The 25,487-nt window shown below is 44.8% G+C and overlaps 1 protein-coding gene across 1 annotated transcript in view; it reads right to left on the bottom strand.

Moving 5' to 3' along the window:
* DUSP22 (dual specificity phosphatase 22) overlaps positions 1-23,552 on the bottom strand; it is a 61,659-nt gene extending 38,107 nt beyond the window's left edge. The window contains exons 1-2 of the mRNA XM_084850463.1: positions 23,193-23,552; positions 12,673-12,706 (exon numbers count right to left, since the gene is read on the bottom strand). Coding sequence (XP_084706589.1) covers positions 12,673-12,706; positions 23,193-23,213 — 55 coding nt within the window. The 5' untranslated portion in view covers positions 23,214-23,552. The remainder of the gene's footprint in view (positions 1-12,672; positions 12,707-23,192) is intronic.
* Between the last annotated feature and the right edge of the window lie 1,935 nt (positions 23,553-25,487).

The following is a 25,487-nucleotide window of genomic DNA, read 5'->3' as shown; positions in this document are numbered from 1 at the left end:
TCCTGCAGATATTTGGACTTCAACTTCCACCATTCCCAGCCAGTGTTTCCATTGGGAATGATGGGAGTTGCACTCCAACACATCTGGAGGACAACAGATTGGGGAAGGCTGAGTTAGCCTGTTGGACTAGGGCTGGAGCGACCTAGGTTCAAATCCCCACTCTGCCATGAAGCTCCCTGGGTGACTGTAGGCTAGTCATTATCTCTCACCCTAACCTACCTCAGAAACAAATAAACCAACCAATAAAGGTTGTTGTGAAAATAAAATATGAAAGGACCATATCCACCACCTTGAAGTCTCTAGGTGAAGTCTCTAGAACAGCAGGATATAAATGAAAATAAAGGAAGAAATTGTCCTGAGTTATTCTTTTTTGTAAAGTCAATAGAATCAGTCATGTATGAGGGCTAGATTTGCCACCATAGTGTGGCTGGGCATAGGTGCCTTTAAAACAAAGGTGGGCAACTTGTGGCCCTCCAGATGTTTTGGCCTACAGCTCCCATCATTTGTACCCAGCACAGCTGATGGTGAGAGTCATAGGCCAAAACATCTGGAGAGCCACAAGTTGTCTTCTTGTTATTGTTCAGTCATTCACTAGTGTCAGACTCTTCGTGACCCCATGGACCATAGCACGCCAGGCCCTCCTGTCCTCCGCGCTCTCCCGGAGTGTGCTCAAGTTCATATTCATTGCATCGGTGATGCTATCTAGCCATCTCATCCTCTGCCGTCCCCTTCTCCTTTTGCCTTCAATCTTTCCCAGCATCAGGGTCTTTTCCAGGGAGTTTTCTCTTCGCACTAGGTGGCCAAAATATTTGAGCTTCAGCTTCAGTATCTGTCCTTCCAATGAGCAGTCAGGGTTGATTTCCTTTAGGATGGACTGATTTGACCTCCTTGCAGTCCAGGGGACTCGTAAGAGTCTTCTCCAGCACCACAATTCGAACACATCAATTCTTCAGCGCTTAGCTTTCCTTATAGTCCAGCTCTCACAGCCATACATTACTACTGGGAAAACCATAGCTTTGATTAGACGGACCTTTGTTGGCAAGGGGATGTCTCTGCTTCTTACTATGCTGTCTAGGTTTGCCATAGCTTTCCTCCCAAGGAGCAAGCATCTTTTAATTTCATGGCTACAGTCACCGTCTGCGGTGATCTTGGAGCCCAAGAAAATAAAATCTGTCACTGCTTCCATTTCTTCCCCTTCTATATGCCAGGAAGTGATGGGGCCAGATGCCATGATCTATTTTTTTAATGTTGAGTTTCAACCCAGCTTTTGCACTCTCCACTTTCACCCTCAACAAGAGGCTCTTTAGTTCCTCTTCGCTTTCTGCCATTAGGGTGGTATCGTCTGCGTATCTGAGGTTGTTGATAATTCTCCCAGCAATCTTAATTCCGACCTTTGATTCATCCAACCCGGCATTTCTCATGATGTACTCTGCATATAAGTTAAATAAGCAGGGTGACAATATGCAGCCTTGTCGTACTCCTTTCCCAATTTTGAACCAATCGGTTGTTCCATGTTCGGTTCTTACTGCTGCTTCTTGACCCTCGTACAGGTTTCTCAGGAGACAGGTAAGGTGGTCTGGTACTCCCATCTCTTTAAGACTTTGCCTGAGTTTGTTGTGATCCACACAATCAAAGGTTTTAGCGTAGTCAATGAAGCAGAAATAGACATTTTTCTGGAATTCTCTTGCTTTCTCCATGATCCAGCGAAAGTTGGAGATTTGATCTCTAGTTCCTCTGCCTCTTCGAAACCCAGCTTGTACTTCCGGTAGTTCTCGGTTCGCATACTGCTGAAGCCTAGCTTGTAGGATTTTGAGCATAACCTTGCTGGCATGTAAAATGAGCGCAATTGTACGGTAGTTTGAACACTCTTTGGCATTGCCCTTCTTTGAGATTGGAATGTAAACTGACCTTTTCCAGTCTTGTGGCCACTATTGAATGTTTCTAATTCATTGGCATATTGAGTGCAGCACTTTAACAGCATCATCTTTTAGGATTTTAAATAGCTCAGCTGGAATACTGTCATCTCCGCTAGCTTTGTTGTTAGTAATGCTTCCTAAGGCCCACTTGACTTCACTCTCTAGGATGTCCGGCTCAAGTTCAATGACCGCACTATCATGGCTATCAGGGACATTCAGATCTTTCCTGTATAGTTCTTCTGTGTATTCTTTCCACCTCTTCTTAATCTCATCTGCTTCTGTTAGGTCCCTGCCTTCTTTGTCCTTTATCATGCCCGTCTTTGCACAAAACGTTCCCTTGAGATCTCCGATTTTCTTGAAGAGATCTCTAGTCTTTCCCATTCTATTGTTTTCCTCGATTTCTTTGCATTGCTCATTTAAGAAGGCCTTCTTGTCTCTCCTTGCTATTCTCTGGAAATTTGCATTCAGTTGGATATATCTTCCCCTTTCTCCCTTGCTTTTCGCTTCCCTTCTTTCCTCAGCTACTTGTAAAGCCTCAGACAGCCACTTTGCTTTCTTGCATTTCTTTTTCTTTGGGATGGATTGAGTTGCTGCCTCCTGAACAATGTTACGGACCTCTGTCCATAGTTCCTCAGGCACTCTGTCTATCAGGTCTAATCCCTGAAATCTATTCATCACCTCCACTGTATATTCATAAGGGATATGAGTTAGGTCATACCTGAAAAGTTTAGTGGTTTTCCCTACGTTCTTCAATTTAAGCCAAAATTTTGCATAAGAAGCTCATGATCTGAGCCACAGTCAGCTCCAGGTCTTGTTTTTACTGACTGTATAGAGCTTCTCCATCTTTGGCTGCAAAGGACATAATCAATCTGATTTCGATACTGACCATCTGGTGATGTCCATGTGTAGAGTCGCCTCTTGTGCTGCTGGAAAAGAGTGTTTGCTATGATCAGCGTGTTCTCTTGGCAAAACTCGATTAGCCTTTGTCCTGCTTCATTTTGTACATCAAGGCCATGCTTGCCTGTTATCCCGGAGATTTCTTGACTTCTACTTTAGCATTCCAATCCCCTATGATGAAAAGGACATCTTTTTTTGGTGTTAGTTCTAGAAGGTGTTGTAGGTCTTCATAGAACTGATCAATCTCAGCTTCTTCGGCCTCAGTGGTTGGGGCATAGACTTGAATTACTGTGATGTTGAATGGTTTGCCTTGGATTCATACTGAGATCATTCTATTGTTTTTGAGATTGTACCCCAGTACTGCTTTTCCCACCCTTTCATTGACTATGAGTGCTACTCCATTTCTTCTCAGGGATTCTTGCCCACAGTAGTAGATATGATGGTCACCTGAATTAAATTTGCCCATGCTTGTCCATTTTAGTTCACTGATTCCCAAGATGTCGATGTTCAATCTTGCCATCTCATGTTTGACCACCTCCAGCTTACCTTGATTCATTGATCTTACATTCCAGGTTCCTAAACAATATTGTTCTTTACAGCATCGGACTTTCTTTTCACCACCAGACACATCCACAGCTGAGTGTCCTTTCGGCTTTGGCCCAGCCGCTTCACTCTTTCTGGCGCTACTTGGAAATTCCCTCTGCTCTTCCCCAGTAGTATATTGGACACCTTCCGACTTGAGGGGCTCATCTTCCGGCATCATATCTTTTAGCCTTGTGATACGTTCCATGGGGTTTTCTTGGCAAGAATACTGGAGTGGGTTGCCATTTCCTTCTCCAGTGGAACACATTTTGCCAGAACTCTCCACTATGACCTGTCCATCTTGGGTGGCCCTGCACAGCATAGCTTATGGCTTCACTGAGTTAAGCAAGCCCCTTCGCCACAACAAGGCAGTGATCCATGAAGGAGACAAGTTGTCTACCCCTGTTTTTAAAGGCGTCTGGCAGGCAGAAATTCAAGAGCTCAAGCTTTCCCCAATCACAGCATCCCTATTGCAGAAAAAAGATTTTGAATATATAAGGCAGGGAAATAAGGATTTTGCACAAAGGAAAATCCCCAATTTCTCCCCATATAAGCTACTAGCCCAAAAGTAGCTCAGTAATGGCAAATTATTCTCTGCAATTACACAGTCAATCTGATCTTCTTAATCACTTTCCTATTAAAAGGCGTGGCTGTTCTTTTTCGAATGAAAATGTTTGTTTTTTTAACAGGGGTTATCAAAAATTGTATGTCACAATGGCGGTGGGGGTGGGGGATCTAGATAAAGACTGATTTATGACCTTAAAAGTCTTCATCTAGCACGTATTATAGAGGTCAGAGAAAAAATAAAAGATAATGTTGATTCTAAGCAAGTTGGAAAGTTTGGATTGTTCTCCTGGAATACTTCAGGGTTGTGTGGAGGATGGGACAGGATGATTTCTGAGGGATTTAAAAAGAAACAAAACTGCAAGAAGTAACAGATGACGGCAAAGTCATTCCTGATCTATCAGCAAACTCTATTTGCTTCCATTTTTTAAAATCTCTTTTTCAAAAAAGGGAAATGGTTAAATTAATCCTGGTATTAGACATTGTTCTGAAAAAAATGAATAATGTTATTTTCTTGTGTACTGATTGTTACCTTCATTTCAAAATGTATTGCTAAAATAGCTGTGTTGGGTGCCATTTTTTGTTAGAAAGGTGGGGTAGAAATAAAATAAACAAACAAATAAATAAATATTAAATCTACTCGGAAAACCACAATGTGATGTCTAGAATGAATCTTCAGGAAAGAGATCTTGGGGTTCTGGTAGATGCCTCAGTGAAAACATCAACTCAACAGCCAGTTCACAGCAGCAAACCATAGTTTTCTGGATTAGGAATGAGTTTGCATGCTGCACTCCATTCCTCCCCTCATGCACTCTGTTTGATTAGTTACTTCCTGGTTCAAAGCAAACCACAGTTTGCCGTTATTTCTGAATCAGCAGACTATGGTTTGTGCTTGCTTCTGGATTGTAATACAGTTTCTTCAAGCTGTGTTTACAATCCTTGTTGGGAAGGCAAGCAAACACCATAGTTTTGCATCATAGTTTTTTTTGCACCATAGTTTTTACATCTGAAATAACTGAAATGACAGCCAGTGTGGTGTAGTGGCTAGACTGTTGGACTGGGTGTCAGGAGATCCAGGTTCTAGTCCCCGCTCGGCCAGGGAAGCTCATTGGGTGACTTTGGGCCAGTCACAGACTCTCAGCCCAACCCACCTCACAGGGTTGTTGTTGTGAGGATAAAATGGAGGAGGAGGATTATGTAAGCCGCCTTGGGTTCCTTAAGGAGAAAAAGAGGTGGGATATAAATGTAATAAATAAATAAATAAGAGGAGAAGATGTGGCTGAAGCGTAGTCACACAATGCCAAACCACTGTGATCCAACCCACTGTGTGGTAGTAGGGAAAAAGGCAAATTCCATACAAAAGAGTAGTGATCCTATGGCGCAGTTTGAGGGCACATAAGAACATAAGAAGAGCCAAGCTGAATCTGACCAAGGGTCCATCTAGTCCAGCATTCCATTCATACAGTGACCAACCAGCTGCCGACGGGAAACCCACAAGCAGGACATGAGAGCAACTGCACCCACCCACCCATGTTCCCCAACAACTGGTGTACATAGGCACACTGCCTCTAGTACTGGTACTACATGATGCAGCTGTCTTGCTGAAGCTAAGCAGGTGTGGGTCTTGTCAGTGCTTGAATGGGAGACTGCTTCGGAACTCTATGCACGCCACGTTGAAACCCAACATGGAGGAAAGGTGGACTATAAACACAGTAAATTAAGTAAATGGGAAAGGAATTAAAAATACAATTTTATTTATTTAAAAAAATTCTAGGCTGCCTTTCAGGGCAGAAGCCCTCACAAGGCTGCTTACAACATTAAAATTCACATAAAAATACAATAGTAAGGCAGCAAATATTCATAAAACAGATACCAGCAATAAAACATTACTAAAACCTACAGCATAATTGCAGCTGCTGAGCAGAACAGTCTGGCAAAACATAATCAGAGGAAGGCCAGAGTAAACTAGCAGGTCTTCAGGGCCCTCCTAAAAGCCTCCAATGATAAGGCTTGACAGACCCCTGATGGCAACCCATTCCAGAGATATGGAGCCACCACAAAAAAAGACCCGCTCTCATGTACTTGCCCCCATAACTGCCCTCAAAGGTGGGCATGGGAGAAGGGCCTCTGTTGCTGTTCCTAAAGTGCAGGCGGGCTGATATGAATGAAAGAAGTCCTTCAAGTAATTGGTTCCAAACTGTTTAAGGTTTTAAAGGCCAATGTAATAAATGCTTTCTATGCTGCAGCCATATTTGGAACACCAGTTACTGTTCTGGTCACTTCAGGTCAGAAAGGATTTCATAGTGCCCTTTTGTGAACGATGCACAGAGGGGCAGTCAAAACAACTAAGGGGAAACATTAAAAGCTTTTCAGTTAGACAAAATACGATTGCTAGAGACATGACAGAGAGGTCATGTTTTTAGCATAACCAGATAGAGGTTACGAGCTGAGGTTAGCAAGGGATGCTAAAAACAACAAAAAGGCTTTCTTCAGCTATGTGCATAGTAAAAGACAGAGGAAATAAATGGTTATTCAGCTATTAAATAAGGATGGCAAAATGATAACAGATGACAAAGAAAAGGCAGAGATGCTCAATTCCTACTTTGGCTCAGTCTTCTCCCAAAAGAGGGTCTATGGTCAAGGAACACCTAATTACTTTGAATGAGTTCAAATCTCCAGGGCCAGATGAACTGCATCCTAGAGTAATAAAGGAACTGGCAGAAGAATTCTCAGAACCGCTGTCTATTCTCTTTGAGAAATCATGGAGGACGGGTGAAGTGCCAGATGACTGGAGGAGGGCAAATGTTGTCCCTATCTTCAAAAAGGGTAAAAAGGAGGAACCTGGGAACTACAGACCAGTCAGTCTGACATCAATCCCAGGGAAAATTCTGGAGCAGATGATAAAGCAATCCATCTGGAAGCACCTTGAAAACAATGCAGTGATTACTCAAAGCCAACATGGATTTGTCAAGAACAAATCCTGCCAGACAAATCTGATCTCATTTTTTGATCAAGTAACCTCCCTTGTGGACCGTGGGAATGCTGTAGACATCATATACCTCGACTTCAGCAAAGCTTTCGACAAAGTGCCCCATGATATCCTGATGAGCGAACTAGCTCAAAGTGGGCTAGATGAAACAACGATCCGGTGGATCCACAGTTGGCTACAGAATCAGACTCAAAGAGCGTTTATCAATGGGACCTTCTCAAACTGGGGAGAGGTAATGAGTGGGGTACCACAGGGCTCAGTCCTGGGCCCAGTGCTCTTCAACATTTTTATTAATGACTTGGAGGAGGAGGTGCAGGGAATGCTGATCAAATTTGCAGATGACACCAAATTGGGCCGGATAGCTAATACTTTAGAAGACAAAAACAAAATTCAGAGTGATCTGGATAGACTGGAGCGCTGGGCAGAAAACAACAGAATGACATTTAATAGGGATAAGTGCCAAGTTCTGCACCTAGGAAAAAGAAACCAAATGCACAGTTACAAGATGGGGGATATGTGGCTCAACAACACTACAAGCCAGAAGGATCTTGGAATTGTTGTTGATCACAAGCTGAATATGAGCCAACAATGTGACGTGGCTGCAAAAAAGGCAAATGCTGTTTTGGGTTGCATTAATAGAAGCATAGCTTCCAAATCCCGGGAAGTACTAGTTCCCCTCTACTCACCACTGGTTAGGCCTCATCTGGAGTACTGTGTCCAGTTCTGGGCACCACACTTTAAGAAGGATGCAGACAAACTGGAGAGGGTTCAGAGGAGGGCAACAAAGATGATCAGGGGACTGGAAACAAAGCCCTAGGAGGAGAGACTGAAAGAACTGGGCATGTTTAGCCTTGAGAAAAGAAGACTGAGGGGAGATATGATAGCACTGTTCAAGTACTCGAAAGGTTGTCACAGAGAGGAAGGCCAGGATCTCTTCTCGATCATCCCAGAGTGCAGGACACGGAATAATGGGCTCAAGTGACAGGAAGCCAGATTCCGGCTGAATATCAGGAAAAACGTCCTGACTGTTAGAGCAATACGACAATGGAACCAATGACCTAGGGAGGTGGTGGGCTCTCCCACACTGGAGGCGTTCAAGACAAGGTTGGACAGCCATCTCTCAGGGATGCTCTGAGTTGGATTCCTGCATTGAGCAGGGGGTTGGACTCGATGGCCTTGTAGGCCCCTTCCAACCCTACTATTCTATGATTCTATGAGGTATAAAATCAATAATGGTGCCAAAAATGTTCCCCTCCCCCCGCACTCTCATACGAGACTAGAGCACAGGGATTAATCGATGAATGGCCAATGGTCATGCTGTTCAGGAATGATGGGAGTTGTAGTCCAACATATCTGAAGGCACCAGGTTCGGGAGGACTGTAGTAAGTGGTTCAGCTATACTGAGGGGTGGTGTTTGCCTTGCAATGGACAGGGCTGCCAAACAGCTTCAGTGTAATGAAATACCTTTCACCATCCACAAGTTTCGGCTAGTGCACCAGCAACAGCCCATTCTAGATTGAGACAGCATAGCCACAGTTATCCATGCTCTGCTAACATCCCAGTTGGATCACTGCAACACGTCATATGTGAGGGTAGTCCTGAATACTGTTCAGAAACTCCAGCTATTACAAAATACAGCAGCCAAACTGGGACTGGGTGTTATGGAACATATCCTAGGAAGCTGCCTTATACTGAGTCAGACCATCGGTGCATCTAGCCCAGTATTGTTGGCACTGACTGGCTGCGGCTCTCGAGGGTTTCAGGCAGGACTCTTCCCTCGCCTTGAGGGAATCCAGGGATCGAACCTGGGACCATCTACATGCAAAGCATGTGCTCTACCACACTGAGCTACGGCCCCTTTTGCCAGCTCTTAGAACAACTGTGCTGGATCCAGGCTCAGTTCAAGGTGCTGATTTTACCTTTTAAAGCCCTAATGGCTGGGACAAAAATACTATAAAGACCACCTGCATCCATATGCCCAGCTACTGAGATCAGCCTCAGAGGTCCGGTTGTGAGTCTCCCCCACCAAGCGAGGCAAGTGGTAACAGGACAAAGGGCCTTCACCACTGGGGCCTCCATTTTGGGATTCGCTTCCCAGGGAGGACTGCCTAGTGCTGATTCTGATGTCTTCAAACCGGAAGGCCTTTTTGATCGTTTGATTTTATGCGTCATTTTATCTCGCTGTCTGGTGTTCTTGCTCCTGCTGCTGCTGCTCTCATGATGCTCTTATAGAAATTTGTCATTTGGATTTTTCCATTTTTAGAAACTTGGTAAGCTGCACTGAGAGGCAGTCGCCTGAAGAAGTGGGATACAATTCCTCTTAATAAATAAGATGCTCTTCCATTTTTAAAACAGGGACCTCTGCATCTCTGTTTTAAGGAATTCTTGAACATGGTTTCCTAGGGTGTTGCTAGGCCTGGATCTATTCCCCAGACCCTCGAGTATCCATTGACGCCAATGGAACATTTTTAAAACTATTCACATAACATAGAACTAATAATACACACAACAACAACTTATATCTAAAATGAAAACGATCAGCCATAGACAATCAAGAGACTCATTATACGCTGCCAAATGTCTGAGAGAAGAGGGCAGTTTTAACCTGGTGCCGAAAAAATGACAGTTGGCACCAGGCGGGCCTCATCAGGGAGATTATTCCAAAAACAGGGAGCCACCAAGAGAAGGTCCTCTCCCTTCTCTCCCATAAAGGCTAGTCTGCAATTTCATAATGGAAGGGACGAGAGGAACTCAAATCTCCTCCCAGCCATTGCATAATTCACGTTTCCACAAAAGGAGGCCTTCACGCGGAAGGCTACTTTTGAATGCTGTGCCCATCCCCGGGAGATAAGGGCAACCTCCATATTGGTGCCATAAAGCTATAAATTGATCCGCAGCTCCACTTCTATAAGAGAGGAATAAAGTACCACCACCAGCTGTACAAACTTGCTGCTGCATCAAGCTCACCAACTCAGGCCAACTTCAGGTGCCCTGCCTTCATTGTGGATAGTAACAAGCAACAGGGCCTTTTCTGTCATGGCACCTCAGTTATGGAACATCCTCCCCAAACACATTCACCTGGCACCTACTTTTTTAAAAAGATTTTTATACAAACTATGTAATCAATGTTCATATTGCATAGAATAAAGTATAAAAATATTTGTTCATTCAAGATTTCCTCCAAGTTTATTTGACCCTGTCTAATGATAAATATTATGATCAAACAAAACATCAACAATTCCAGTGAAAAAATATGGGGAGGCCAACAGCCAGAGAACTGCTACATCTCAAAATGATGAGTCAATTTCTTACAAACGTGAGGACCCTAGAAATAATAAGATTTTAAAATAGGTATATCAAATGTACCAATCTTTCATTTTTAGTCCATAACAATAAGGACTAGAAACTTGGCTTTAGAAAATTAGCATTTAACATTCCAGTCAATAGACAGAAACACAATCAATGCAGACCTTATTTTAATGTTGCTGTTTCCCAACAACTTCCCTGGTAAACTAATCTGGCTGCCTTTTGAAGGATTAAAATACTGCAGCTTTGCCGTCAGCACATTTATATATCACCTGTACAGGAACAGCTGACAATACTTCATTGAGCGACTTGTGCAGAAACCAGCAGAGGTTACAAAGCAAGAAGGCTGCAGAGCTCTAATAAATGCTGAAGTGCTGACTCACTTTGCAAACTCGGCCAACTTTTTTTGTCTCAACTCAATTACAGAGGGAGAAATTAAAATGAACCAAATCGGGAAACAGATACCAGGTCTCGGTTTCATCACGCTGGGTGTATCCGACTTTTGCCACAAAGAGCTGGCGCCGCAGAGTAGATCGGTTCAGAGTCACATTTTACACGCTTCCAACTAGATTGTGCGCGTCTCTATCCATGCTTATTTCTTTCAAACACAAAACCACACAGCCCACGTTAATTGATCCAGGTTTGTTATCCCCCCTCCATTCCACGTTCAGTATTATTTGTCCACTATTTTATTATTTATTTACATTAGATTTTATTTTTTTACATTCTAGTGAACTGTCCAAATCAGCTTACCAAGACACTGAACTTTTAATCCAAACCCCCCAAAACCCACAATGAAGCCAAGATTACATACTAACCTGCTATGTTTACCAGGCCTCCCCCCAGGTGTCATCATGGTTTGTCACGTGTTTTGGAGCTTCTGTTGCAACTGTAGCACAACCCATCATTTCAGGTGTGAACTGAAGTGGTGCTACCATCTCACCTGTTAGCAGTGTGCATGGTAACAGCCGTTCCTTCATTACCTGGCTGCCCTTCCACTGTTCGCCTATTCTAAAATGCCACCCCTCAAAGCAAAATTAGACAACTGCAGAAGTGAATGGGGAAAGCTTCTAACTTTATTTTTTAAAATTAAAAGTATGTACCGATACACAGTCTCACTCTAGCGCTGATGCAAGCACACTGGCCTTGTTCAGACGTAACACTAAACTATGGTTTAGTCACCAACCTGGTGACCTTCATACGTTTTGGACTACAATTCCCATCATGCCTGAACATTATCCTGGCTAGGGCTGATAAGAGTTGTAGTCCAAAACATCTGGAGGCACCACATGCGGGAAGGCTGATTTAGCATTATGTGAACAAGCCTGGGTGAGTCTCGGGCTCACACACTCTCCCATCCTCTCTCCTCCACCAGTGAGGTTGCAATGAGAAGATCAGAAGCTTTTGCTTCTGTTTTTAACTAACTGCAGTTTAGCACTACATTCACACCCGATACTGTGGTTAATCTTAACTATGGTTTATCGAAACAAGCCAGCTTCATAACCCTGGAGGGCCACATATTCCCCACCCCTGATCTGTCATTTGCATATATATGCAATGCAATTTACAAGACCAATGCAAGCTCCTTGTTTTACATTGGGTTGCCAGTTTGGGGGTCTTTGGGCTGGTTGCCAAAATTATTTGAGTCAAGATAGAGTTTGCGCATGCAAAAGCCAGCAAGAACATTTCCACCTGAACATACTTGACCCGTGTGGCCCATGCACACGTACTGTGGCAACAGATGTGGAGTGCACACCTAGAGTGACATTTCATATGCTCTCAGGTGCGAGGCTAAAGCATGTGCATTGCCCGTCCGTTCCTCTGCAACCACCCACACAGGCTTTGTTGAGCTGAGGAAAGCAGGGTAGCTTTCCTCCATAGTGTACTGCATGCACCTGCTGGTCTCCATCCCATGGCATACACCCCTTTTTTAAATTATGGCAAATCAAGTTTGATATCCTATTAAAGAGGGCTGGGCAACCTGGCAATCTCCAAATGTTTTGGACTACAATTTCCATAAGCTCCAGCCAGCATGGCCAATGTTCAAGGATTCTGGGAGTTGTCATCCACAGCACCTGGAGGGTACCTGGTTGCCAACCCCTGCACCTACTTTGTCCCTCTTCTGCTGCCTTCAGATTTTGGAATGTGCACACTGGCTCCTACAGCTTCTACAGCACGTGATGCTCCGTGCAGAATGGAAAGGGGGTGGGCAAACACATTACTTGACTGCCTGAGCGAAGATGCTCACACAACTAGACAGGATCTGGTTGGGATTCATATTTCCTTCACACAAGGAACTATTGGCCGCATCTCCTTAGGAAGACCCATGTACAGCTCTGGAGGGGCATAGCTGTAACGCCCCCAGTTCACAACCAACACATAGTGCTACACAATAGCTGCTAATGGGACTCATCTTACCTTTAAAATTTCCAAGGAACAAGCCAGGAAGTATCTGTGAGAAAGAAATACAATATCAAATGTAGATCTCTTGTGGTAATACAATCTGACGCAGTCCATTTGCATACAGGATGGAACATAACACTGTTTAAGTCTATCGAGTCTGAAAGCATAGTAAGGTGAACATATTTTTCCTTGTAATGTTCCCCACCGTTTAACACTTCACTGTGAAACTTTTGTGTTTTTTTAGCTCCAATGTCCCATGACATAACAGCAGTAAAAAATAAATGATACTCTAAATTGAGAATCTATCATTCATCTCACAAGAGACTAATATTAGCTTGGTTATTTGAGGCAATGGCTAAATTTCAACCAACACTAAAGGAAAAACTAAGCCTAGGGAACCTGTCATTTATTTATTTTATTAATTTAAAAGCTTTGTAGGCCAACTTCGAGGGTCAAAGCCCTCTCAACCCAGCTACCAATATTGAACTTTTACTGGTCTGGAGTTGTCACTTGGATGGTTTCTGCCTTGGTTTTAGTGTCCAAGACCCTTACAGAATTTTTCTAAAACAAAAAGTGGTAACCATGTGCTCAGCCATGTATTATGTCCCCCTGAGCATGTGCCAACTGCTTACCCATCACCACTATCTATGATCTCTCCTTAACACATCTGGGATTAGGGTAAGGATCAGCAAAAAAAATAATAATAAAAGGATCAACAACTGGTATTCCAAGGACCAAATCTGGACCCTGGGGATACCAGTTGCGCTCTAAATACCATCCTAGGGACAAGAGATACAAGGAGGAAATTGTGACCTTGGAAACACGGTTGCCGGTAGTCCCACTTCGTGAGATATGGGAGAGGATGCTTGGCCCACCACCCTACATCCCCTCCTCAAAATGGCCCTCATATAAATCTAGTTACTGTCCACAGGATTATGGGATAGAACATCCATGTCAAGGTTATGACTCCCAAGTGGGTGTCAACCCCATGCCTGCTCTGAACTCAATCTTTAGAAACCAGGATCGGGGAGGGGGGGCAGGGGGAATCCTAAAAAACAATTCTAGAAAGTTTCTCTTCCGTATTGACAGATGGGGAAAGGGGCAAGGGGACAAAATGTTTATCAACATGGCTTAAAAAATATAATGCTTAAAAGAGGGATGGATAGAGAGAAAGATACATCTAAAGGACCACCTCCTCCTGTATGAAGCTGCTCTTGCACCATATTCAACAACATCTACAGCCCTGTTTCATGTTCCACTACCTTTGGAAGTTCTCAGCCAGGACATGAGAACAGGCCTTATTGGTAGTAGCACCTGAATTATGGAACTCCCTCCTGAAAGAGGCTTGGTTGGCCCCTTTCTCTCTTGTTTTTTAGGATTTTTCTTATTCCACAGGTGTTTGAAATCTGTTTTAACCTCCTGCAGAGACAATACATTTTTAAACTGATCCAGTTGTTGTATGCCCCGCTCGAGCTGGTGTTTTAATGGTTTAAATCGAGATATTGCATTTTTTTCATTCTCTTTCTCATATTTTTGTGCTTTTAATCTGGAAGCCACCGGTGTGTGTGTGCGTGTGTGTGCGTGTGTGTGTGTGTGTGAGAAAATGGGATACACATGTTCTGAAACAAATAAATAAGCATCTAAACACTGCAAGTATGAAAGGGGTGGGAAGAGAGAAAGGTAATTTTTTTATTTTCGACCTCATAATATAAGAGTACCTTATGCCAGCTTTATGTTGCCTAAACTACCCTGAGCCCAGAAAATATTTCAGCGCTTGCTTGCGCATTTGGAGGTTTCAAAATAAGCAAGCAGACATGGGTGCATCCACTTTACAATAAATTCAGCCATGTGATGACTTGTTCACACAGGGAGATGTTCATGTGCAATGACTCTCCCCACAGAATCCCCAATCACCACACCACTCCCGGTGGTGCAACGAAGCAGGATGGCATTGGAAGGGGAGACCAGAAGACTGTGCCGGCTCCAGGTTTTGGAGGGCCCCTGGGCAAGACACCTCTCATGGGCCCCCTCCCTCAGTGAGCTTAACTTCTCACTGCTGTTGTCCCCTGCTGCTCTTGCTCCTCCTCTTTCTCATCATTGATAACCCTTGCTTGCTTGACTGACAGAGAACCAGTGAACAGGTAGCCAGTGGCAGCTTGCTCCTCCTTCTCACCACCAACATTGTCTGTGCCAGAGCAAGAGACAGGTGAACCAGCAGGTTGCCATGGTGAAGAGCAGGAGCAACTCCAGGGGGCTCTTGTCAGTGGGCCACAGCTGGGGCATGGGCCATTGGCAGGTGCCCACCCATACCTACCGTTGACGCCAGCCCTGCAAGAAATAACCTGTCTCTGCTAAAAAAAACAAACCAAACTAACACCAACTCCTTGTGCATAGAACAGGAGCTCTAGTAGTCATAGGCCAAATGAATCAATATCTTTTTCTTATTTAAATAATGGTCACTGGGAAGGGGAGGGGTAAACAGGGCCACAGCATGCAATCCTGATGACCGCCCCCCCCATTAAAGCTAGCACTGGTGCCAACAGCACCACCACATGACTGATTGGACACTTAAACCTACTGGTTGCACGGGGCTGATCAGGTACTCAGTTTTATCATGTCATGGCTGAGTTCTGAACAAAGCCAGAACTTAAAGCAAAAAAAAGACAAAAAGGCTGTAAGTCACATGGATCCAGCCTGACCAAATGTTTTGGGGTTTTTAAAACCAGCATACTGAAAAGTCTGCCAGCTTGGACAAAGAACGTGCTCAAGATTTAGCCTGCCTCTCATGATCTTTACCAGATCGGCTCCTTTGACGACGAGACAGAAGGGGGCAGGAAACTTGTTCATCATTTCAGGAATGCATGCGTGCTGATATCAGAGGTATGACATTTGCAAGGAGTACGTGCTTTGAAATTTTTTTTTTTTTTTTTAATAGGCCAGCAACAAGATCCGGATGCCTATTAAAGTAGCAAGAGCTTTTTTATGTCATATTTCACCAGAGGATCCTGACAACCACTACAGGACATATGTAATATCTTGCACATTTTTATGCCCCCATTATTTTTATAATGACAGGGCTGCCAGAAATTCCCATTCAGAACACCAGAGCTCCACATAACATGTATCCCTTATTTCTACACACCCTATACTCATCAAATCAATAGATGACCCACATATTTCAGAGGCTACAGTTCCAGAGTGACCTTCTCTCTCCTAAAATTTACATATTTGAAGAACATAGAAATGGGTAACTAAGAGGACTTATCAACTGTTGCACAGACATAGTCCAATGAAGTTCAAAAACAGGCCTCTTTAACTAGAATAAGGTTGCAATCCTATTGGGATGGCCATAAGCCTCCAAACTCCAAGGCTTACAGCCATCCAATGCAGAGTAGGAGGAACGGCGGAAGTGATTTTCGCCTCCGTGCTCCTCCCACTTTGCTTTTTTGTCTGTCCAGCTGGGGCTCTGCAGAGCGGAAAGCAAGGAGGCTGGACTCCAGAGGCTTGAGGATATGGCATAAGCCGGCCTCCACAGTCCCCTCCCCTCCCACCAGCATGCCCCCTTTACCTCCTCTCCGAGGTTGCTTTTGACAGCTTGGAGAGGTAGCTGGTGCAGTTCTCTCCATGCCAGCTGCAAGGGGAGGGAGCAGGGAGCGTGGACTCCTGGCTCCAAGGTCGGAGCAGTGTCTCCAACCTCGGATCCAGGAATCCAAAATATCCTATGGCCCCCAGACCCTGTCTAGGGGCCACAGGATTGCTCCCTCAATGAATTAATATTGTTGAAACTGCTAACCATAACAATATCCGTAAAATTCATCAAATCCAACAGAAAGGCCACAAATAATGTAGTAGCATATATGTAGCTCATAAAGAATCCATCACAAGGAAGACTTTGCTACACTACCCTTTACTCCAAGGCTACAGGCAGCAGTGTGTACATCAGCCTTCCTCAACCTGGTACCCTCCAAATGTGTTGGACTACAACAGCATGGATGGCTGGGGAATGCTTGGAGTTGTAATCCAACCCATCTGGAGGGGACCAGGTTGGGGAAGGCCCGTGTACATAATACTCTCAAAACACTTTGTTCTAGTCTAGAGAATCCATGGGCAGGCCCTCAATTTGACAAGATGCAAACTGCTTCTGATTTCTCTTCTATGATACCAGCCCAGGGATGAGGCAGCTTAAGGTGAATACAGACAGAGGCTTATGAGGTCCCTTCCAGTCTTTCACAAACATCTAAACTTTAGATTCTAAAGAAACATCTGTGTTTTGGTAATGTAAATTTGATTTTATTAGATCAGCCCCCATCTCTGTTTTCTTCTGGTTTTTTTCCTTCTCTTTCTATTCTTTCTTCCTCTTTTTCCATTGTTTTGTGTTCTGCACACACATTGTACATGATTTTTTAAAATACTATGCTACCTATTGAATTGTAAAATATTTATTAAAACAATTATTGCAGTGCCTAGCTATTAAGGGGTGCTTAGGGTGCAATCCTACACATGCTTAGACAGAAAAAGGCCAACAGCTCCCAGCATGCCCAGGCCACGAGGGCTATGGGTTGCTCACCCTTGCTTTAGAAAGCACCACTCCTAGCTGCTGGTTCGGGGCACGCTGTCTAAGCATGCATAGGATTGCACCCTTAATGTTACTCTTACGCAAGACTGCACAGTGCATTCTGGAATATGGCCAGATATTCTTGTTTGAACAGGAGCATTTCAGCACAATCCTATAATGTCTACTCAGAAGCAAGTCCCACTGAGTTCAATGGGACTTCTTCCCAGGAAAGTGAGTCTATGGTGGCTGCCTCTCTCAGATTTCAAGATTCCACAATCCCCTAAAACTGCCCAAATTCAGTTGACTGTCTTAGTTACACTGCATTCACAGCACAGTCGTACATATGTCTTGTTGTTGTTGTTGTTGTTGTTGTTCAGTCGTTCAGTCGTGTCCGACTCTTCGTGACCCCATGGACCATAGCACGCCAGGCCTTCCTGTCCTGCACTCTCTCCCGGAGTGTGCTCAAGTTCATATTCATTGCATCGGTGATGCTATCTAGCCATCTCATCCTCTGTCGTCCCCTTCTCCTTTTGCCTTCAGTCTTTCCCAGCATCAGGGTCTTTTCCAGAGAGTTTTCTCTTTGCATTAGGTGGCCAAAATATTTGAGCTTCAGCTTCAGTATCTGTCCTTCCAATGAGTACTCAGGGTTGATTTCCTTTAGGATTGACTGATTTGACCTCCTTGCAGTCCAGGGGACTCATAAGAGTCTTCTCCAGCCCCACAGTTCGAAAGCATCAATTCCTCGGCACTCAGCCTTCCTTATAGTCCAGCTCTCACAGCCATACATTACTACTGGGAAAACCATAGCTTTGATTAGACGGACCTTTGTCGGCAAGGTGATGTCTCTGCTTCTTACTATGCTGTCTAGGTTTCCCATAGCTTTCCTCCCAAGAAGCAAGCGTCTTTTAATTTCATGGCTACAGTCACCGTCTGCGGTGATCTTGGAGCCCAAGAAAGTAAAATCTGTCACTGCTTCCATTTCTTCCCCTTCTATATGCCAGGAAGTGATGGGGCCAGATGCCATGATCTTCATTTTTTTTAATGTTGAGTTTCAAACCAGCTTTTGCACTCTCCTCTTTCACCCTCAAGGCTCTTTAGATCCTCTTTGCTTTCTGCCATCAGGGTGGTATCGTCTGCATATCTGAGGTTGTTGATAATTCTCCCGGCAATCTTAATTCTGACCTGTGATCAGCAGTAATTTCCATTGTAAGGCTGGAATGCTATGCACATACACCTGGGAGCAAGTCTCACTGAATCCCATGAGGCTCACTTCTGAGTAGGCATGTATAGGATTCCACTGTCCACATGAGATCGCTCAGTACGTCCAGGTCAACTACGATGTAGCAGCTCAACCTCATATTTACTCAGAAGGAAGACCCACTAATTTCAGTGGGACATACTTCCGAGTATGTCTCATTGAATGGCATGGCAGTGTAAGACTACAAATCAGTACTTAACTTTTTTCGGAGTAGGTCCATTGACTACTGGATATTGTAACTTCAACACCTCTTAGCACATCAACACTGTCATTAGAAAAGTTCATTTCCTCCTCCGCCCCACCCTGTGCGCACTCTCGCCCTCTCCACAGAGGAGTACTAACTTAACAGTTCACCAACTCATGTAGTAACACAGCCTTTCCCAATATGCCGCCCTCCAGATGTTTTGGACTACGAATCCCATCAGCCACACCCAACATGGCCTCTGCTCGTGGATGCTGGGGCTTGTAGTCCAACACATCTGGGGGGTGCCGTGATTCTCAGAGTCCAAGTTGGCTCTTAAGGATTAGATATGAGGTGGGGTAAGGGGAGAGAAGGACTGCTGGACATCATAACAACAGCAACAACAATACCATGCCACCAGTGCATATGATCACCCAGAGGAGGGGCCATAGCTCAGTAATAGAACACAAGTTTTGCCTACAAAAGGGCCCCAGATTCAGTCACTGGCACCATCCTGTCTAAATGCCTGTAGAGCCATCAGAGGAGGCAATACTGAGCTAGAAAGGCCACTGGTCTGACTTGATATAATGTCTTACAAGGTGACAAAGGCAGGTCTCTGCTCCCAAGGAGCTTGCAGTACGAAATAAAACAGTGAGGGAAACACAGGGAACAAGGACAGAAGAGATAAGAGTGCATGGGGTGGGGGTGGGGATATGAGCAGATGCCATTAGTTCCACTTCAGGAAGCTTCCAAGAGCGGACATGCTACCGTGTGCGGCATGACCGATCGGTCAGACACAGGGCAAGAGCAGAGAGCAGCCAGATGATCCGAGGACCAATTGTGGCAACAGCAGGTGCTAGCAGTCTCTGGGGGTTGTCCTCGTCAGAAACTTTAAGGGGAAGCAAGTAAGCCTGTCTGGCTTCAGAACAAAGGGAGTTCTAAAAATTGAAGTAATCCACTGCTGGCGGATTTCTCTTGCCCACACCATACACGGCTATGGCCAAAGGATATGCTCAGTTTACCAACTAAGGCCATTTATACTGATAAGCCAGGTCATCTCCAGGGGAACCTGGTTTTGCAATTTCACCTCTGATCTCCTTAGGACATTAGTATGGCATTACAGCACCAAGCATAGTATCCCTGTAACTCACTGATGAAAAATATGGCCAAAGCCAGCTCACAAGCCCACTCGCTCAGCTGCCACTTCCTAAATCACACACTTATGACCCTGGCCACCACAGGGCACCTGCTGACCCCTGCCCAGGGCTGCTTGTGCCAAGTCTATCCATGTAAAGGGAAGCATCACATTGCAGTGTGGGCGGGACTTGACACAGCCACACCCACCTCCCCTATTAAGCCCCGCTCATGCCTTGCTGTCATCACACTTTGGGCACAGCTACCAAATTGATCAGGGCAGGCATTTAAGGTGCTCCCTCTGCGCGTGTTCCCACCCCGCTAAAAACAATTTGTTCTGCGCCTTACAGGCCAAAAAAGTTACGGTTGCATGAGTAGAGTTTATGCTTTTCAAAGCACTTACATCTTCTTCAGGTTCTGAAGAAGGGTTATTTTATCCAGAACCAGAGCCGTACTATGTTCAAGTTTGGGCACTCACCAGCCACTAGTTAGGAAGGAAGCAAACAAACATCTAGTAAGTAGGCACATAGTCTGAGACCCCAAAAATGTTTTGAAGGGAAGCTCAAGGGCATCATGAAGGTCGCCAACTTTTTACATCTGCTTATTTAATGGGCAAATAACAGAGTTACAAATGATCTCAATCACGATATTGTTGAGATGAGATTAATCGCTTGAATAAGAAAGAAATCTAATAACTAGTAATTGGTAAAAAGTTTTACAATACAGAATGCTGATAAGGTATCAGTCAGTCCTGACTACAACAACAGTCTTTTTTGACTGACCATCCCAGGGAAAGGGTGCTCAGACCCCAGTTGGACTGCAGTGAGCTCATTGACCTAGTGCTTCTGTTGGATGTGCAGGTGTCGCCTGTGACTAGGGGAGCCTTTTTCCAGCTTTGACCCACACACCACCTACAACCCTTCCTGACAAAGCCAGGCCTTGTCATAATCAGTCATGCTTTAGTTACGACAACACACTCATCGCGGAGCTACCCTTCAGAAGCTTCACTTGGTACAAAATCCTACCACCAGACTTTTGGCTGGGGTTATCCATTCGGAACATATTAAATCTCTTTTGTTCGACTTGCACTGGCTGGTAATCCATTTCAATGGGAGGCCTTGCTCCAGGTGTCACTGCTGGATAAGATACCATAGGCCGCTATTAGGAGCAAAGCCTTTTTAGTGGTGGCACCTACCCTGTGGAATGCCCTCGCAGGGGAGGCTTGTCAGGCCCTGAGACTTAATTCTAGTAGGCATTTGGCTGTTCCAGCCATTTTTTAACTGAGTGTTCTCTTGGCCTTGTGATGGCTACTGGTCATGATGGCTATATATTACTTTCAATACTCTCCAGAGAAGTATGCCTCTGTATGGTAGCTGCTGAACACAGGTGGGATGGTGCTGTTGCACTCATGCTTGTGGGCTTCCCATAGGCATCTATGTGGTTGGCCACTGTGGGAATAGAGTGCTGGACTAGATGGGCTTTTGGTCTGATCCAGCAAGGCTCTTCTTATTTTCTTATGATTGAGGTTTCATTTGATGTTGATTCGCTTGTAATTCTATACTGTACTCCTTATTTATCATATGATGTGCTTTTATGTAAGCTGCCTTGAAGTCACTTTGAGAAGGAAGATATAAGTGTTTTAAATAATAAATAGAATTAAAGATGGGTCACAGTACTAAAACTGCTTACATGACGGCTCCGTTGTAACGAATACAACTCACACTTCCAGGATGTGCTTACGGTTGGAGTTCTATGCAACCCTGCAGACAGTCACTGATAGCTTGCAGATAATAAATAGCTGTTTGAAGGGACTGCTGTACTAAGGGACTTCACTAAGATAGGTCATACTGATTACTTCCTCCCCCCCCCCCCTTTTCATAAATCAAGATTCAGGAAGTTAACAACAATGCAATACAAAATGTTGGTTGCTTATACTATAAGGCTTATAGCCACAGGCCATTGCGAACAATTGCAGGGATGCAGAACACCTTTCAACCCAAGGGCCATATTACATTTCAGAAAAGCTCTTGGGGGCCACATTCCAATAGGGGGGAGGGCAGAAGGCAAAAGGGGGGACTCCATAAATACTTACATGTTTTGGCTTCAAGCTCTTCCTGCCAGTAACCAAGCCTTAAGAGAAGCATTTCAACCTTTAAGAAGGGTGGGGTGGGGTGGGGTAGGGTGGGGGAGCTGCATAAAAGCCAGGAAACCACCAAATGATTGGTGGTTGGGGAAAAGGGGTGTGGCCAACTGGGGAACCCTGGAGGGCCAGATTTGGCCCTTAGCTGTAAGGTTTTGCACCCCTGGATTATAGGATACCATAAGGCTGGCATTAAGGCACATCTCATGCATGCATTTATGTTATCAGAGCTTAAACGAGATGCCATCCCACTGCTTTTTAGGTAGACATAATTGAGTGTGGCCTAAGCATCAGGCTTCTTTTATTTTTGTTCACCTCCCCTCCCACTTTGGGCACTGCATGTAATCACTTGGTAACTGCACCACCAGGAGGCATCACAGATGAAACGCGGCTGAGCCAGGTTTCATACCAACTTCAACACAATACTTCACAAGGAGGAGCAGTTCACACGTTGAAGTGGTGTACTGTGAAGATAAGCAGTGTCGAAAGGAGCAAGCGGTGAGCCTCCCTTTTCATGCGCTAACTTCAATGGAAATAATAAAAATATTGGAGGTCTCTATTTATTTGAGCGATTTAAAGGGCACGAACCAACCACCCTCACGCAGTTGCTAAATAACCAGCTGCAAGTTCTTCCACCAGCTGAAGCGTTTCCGTCTGCATATGCAAATAAGGAAGACGCAGGAAACTAGCCCTGAAAATGCATACCTTTATATGCTGTTTAGCTGTGGCGGGGCGATTGATTTTTTCCCCTTCCTATTTTTAAGGCAAGGATCCCTCGTGAGCCAAGACATGAGCATTCTAGGCAGCGGTCCAAACGCTGGGGCTGCAAACTAGGAGCAAGCCCTATTCAACTGAATGGGACTTACTACTTCTCAGTAGACATGTATAGGATAGCGCTGTGCATGAGCGGCAATCGCCCTGAATTCAGAGCGATTCACTTCCGAATAAAGCATACATATGTAACCCGTATACACGGGACTGGGCTGCACGTGCGTGTGGCATTTGCCCACAGAGACACGCGTGCACAGCTCCCCGTTTCCTCAAACGCCCTCGCTTCCCACCCAAACGCTCGTTCGTTTTAAAAAAAATATATAATCCTTAACCCTCTAGAAAATCCCTCAAGCGTTACTTAACACACCGATTTCTACTGATCAAAAGCAAGGATCGAAAAGGTGGGAGATCATCACGACTGTTTTGTGGGTCACTTTTAAGGCACGAGAGCACAAACACAGTTTTTTGTTTTTTAAGTAGAATACGCAGCGTTTACCTTGTTCATCCCATTCCCCATGGTTCTAAGCGGTCTGAAACTTTAGCACCCGAGCCTGGAAGCAGCCTGATGGATGGGAAGCTGCAAATAAAAAATGCTGGGTGGGGGTGGGGGGTTACTCCATATGAGCGAGCAGCTGAGTACAGAGGCGATTATACAGTTAACTACTGTTGTTCTATGCAAGGTCTCTAAGCATCTCCCCCTCCCCTCAAGACTGGCTGGGACTTTCCTCCTAGGTATCAGAGGTTTTTCCGTTGGGCCGCCCCTGGACTTCACTGGATAAAAGCCCAGACGAACTAGTTACAAGCTTCTAGTGCCAGGAATTGCGTCTCTCTCTTTCACTCCGACCCTTCTGCCTTCACCACTCCCACGTGTTATTACAATCCAAGCACCGAGAAAGCTGCCCCAGATAACACCGCTGACTGTTCTGGGACTTGTAGTTCTGCTCATCCGCTCGCCACGGTAAAGCATGGCTCGAAAACTACCATTCCCAGAATGCATGGCGCCAAACATTGGCCCCCGCCCTTTGGGAACGTACACAGAAGCGTGGGAGCCCCTCCCACTTTCATTCCTGGAAGGATGAGTAAGCGGCGTCGGTACGGCTTCAGTATTGGCTCTGGGGGCGGTGGCACTTGTGAGGCTTCTGAGCAATGGCAGCCAAATTACGCGACGTATTTTTGTGCAGATATTTCTATTTTTTGCTATTTATGCAAAGCAGGATTAGTGAGAAAATAGTCTAAGCCCTCATTACGGGGCCTTTTCCGGTAAACCGCTTGCCTGGGAAACTATTTTCTACTACATGTGTTTGGATGTTCCAATTTTAGCAAAGTTTTCAGATACTTTGAAACAGTATATTCAGGGGCTGGAGACAATAGTTTTTTGTGGGGAAGGGTTCTTCCCCCCCGCGCGCGTGTTGAGGACAGCATTATTGGCTGCCCACAGTGGTCCTGCTATCATCTCAGTCAAAACGTTTTTGTACGTTCCCACCCACACCTGTTTCATCCAAAACAGGCAACTCTCCCCCTCTCATGCCTTATGCAATTTTCTTTTAAAACTCTTTGATTCCTACCGTAGTGAATGGTTTTCCGATGTTTTTAGTACACCAAAAATTATCTAGTCTCTTAGGGTGCAATCCTATGCATGTTTAGACAGAGAAAAAGGCGTACAACTCCCATCATTCCCCAGCCAGCCATGTTGTAGGACTTTTTTCCCCCCTAAACATGCATGGGATTGTGCCTTTAATCAATATTACTCTTAAGGGGGACTGCACAATGTATTCTGGAATATTGTCAGATACTATTGTCTGAGCAGGAGCGTTTCAACACAGTCTTATAATGTCTACTCAGACCAAAGCCCCACTTAGTACAGTGGGGCTTATTCCCAGGAAAGTTGAGGATGACAGGACTGCACCCTAAATTGCAGAAGCAAGTAGAGGGAGGGTCCATAGCGCAGTGGTAGGGCACATGTTTTGCATGCAGAAGGAGCCAGGTTCGATCCCTGGCAACTCCAGGTAGGGCTGGAAAAATTCCTTCCTGCTACCAGTCAGTATTGACAATACTGGCAGCTTCCCATGTTCCAAGTTCAGACACATATAGGAAGTGGAAAGAAGGCCAAGTAACAAAAGGAAGAGTACAGGCAGGTAGCACAGAATTGCAGGGATGGCGTCAGGAAGGCTAAAGCTGAGAATGAGCTGAGGTTAGCAAGGGATGCTAAAAACAACAAAAAGGCTTTCTTCAACTACGTGCATAGTAAAAGGCAGAGGAAAGAAATGGTGGTTCAGCTATTAAATAAGGATGGCAAAACGATAACAGATGACAAAGAAAAGGCAGAGGTGCTCAATTCCTACTTTGGCTCAGTCTTCTCCCAAAAGAGGGTCTATGACCTCCCTGGCAAAGGCGAAGTACAGGCTGAAGGGGCAGGATTGCAGCTTGAGATCGATAGGCATATGGTCAAGGAACACCTCATTACTTCGAATGAGTTCAAATCTCCAGGGCCAGATGAACTGAATCCTAGAGTAATAAAGGAACTGGCAGAAGAACTCTCAGAACCGCTGTCTATTCTCTTTGAGAAATCATGGAGGATGGGTGAAGTGCCAGATGACTGGAGGAGGGCTAATGTTGTCCCTATCTTCAAAAAGGGTAAAAAGGAGGAACCTGGGAACTACAGACCAGTCAGTCTGACATCAATCCCAGGGAAAATTCTGGAGCAGATGATAAAGCAATCCATTTGTAAGCACCTTGAAAACAATGCCATGATTACTCGAAGCCAACATGGATTTGTCAAAAACAAGTCCTG

Source organism: Heloderma suspectum, chromosome 4 (genome assembly GCF_057233095.1).
Source record: "Heloderma suspectum isolate Gila_16-S chromosome 4, 16-S_ref, whole genome shotgun sequence".
Classification (NCBI taxonomy): Eukaryota; Metazoa; Chordata; class Lepidosauria; order Squamata; family Helodermatidae; genus Heloderma; species Heloderma suspectum.
Note: the sequence above shows the minus strand (reverse complement) of the source record. Positions and strands in the feature narration are given on the sequence as shown.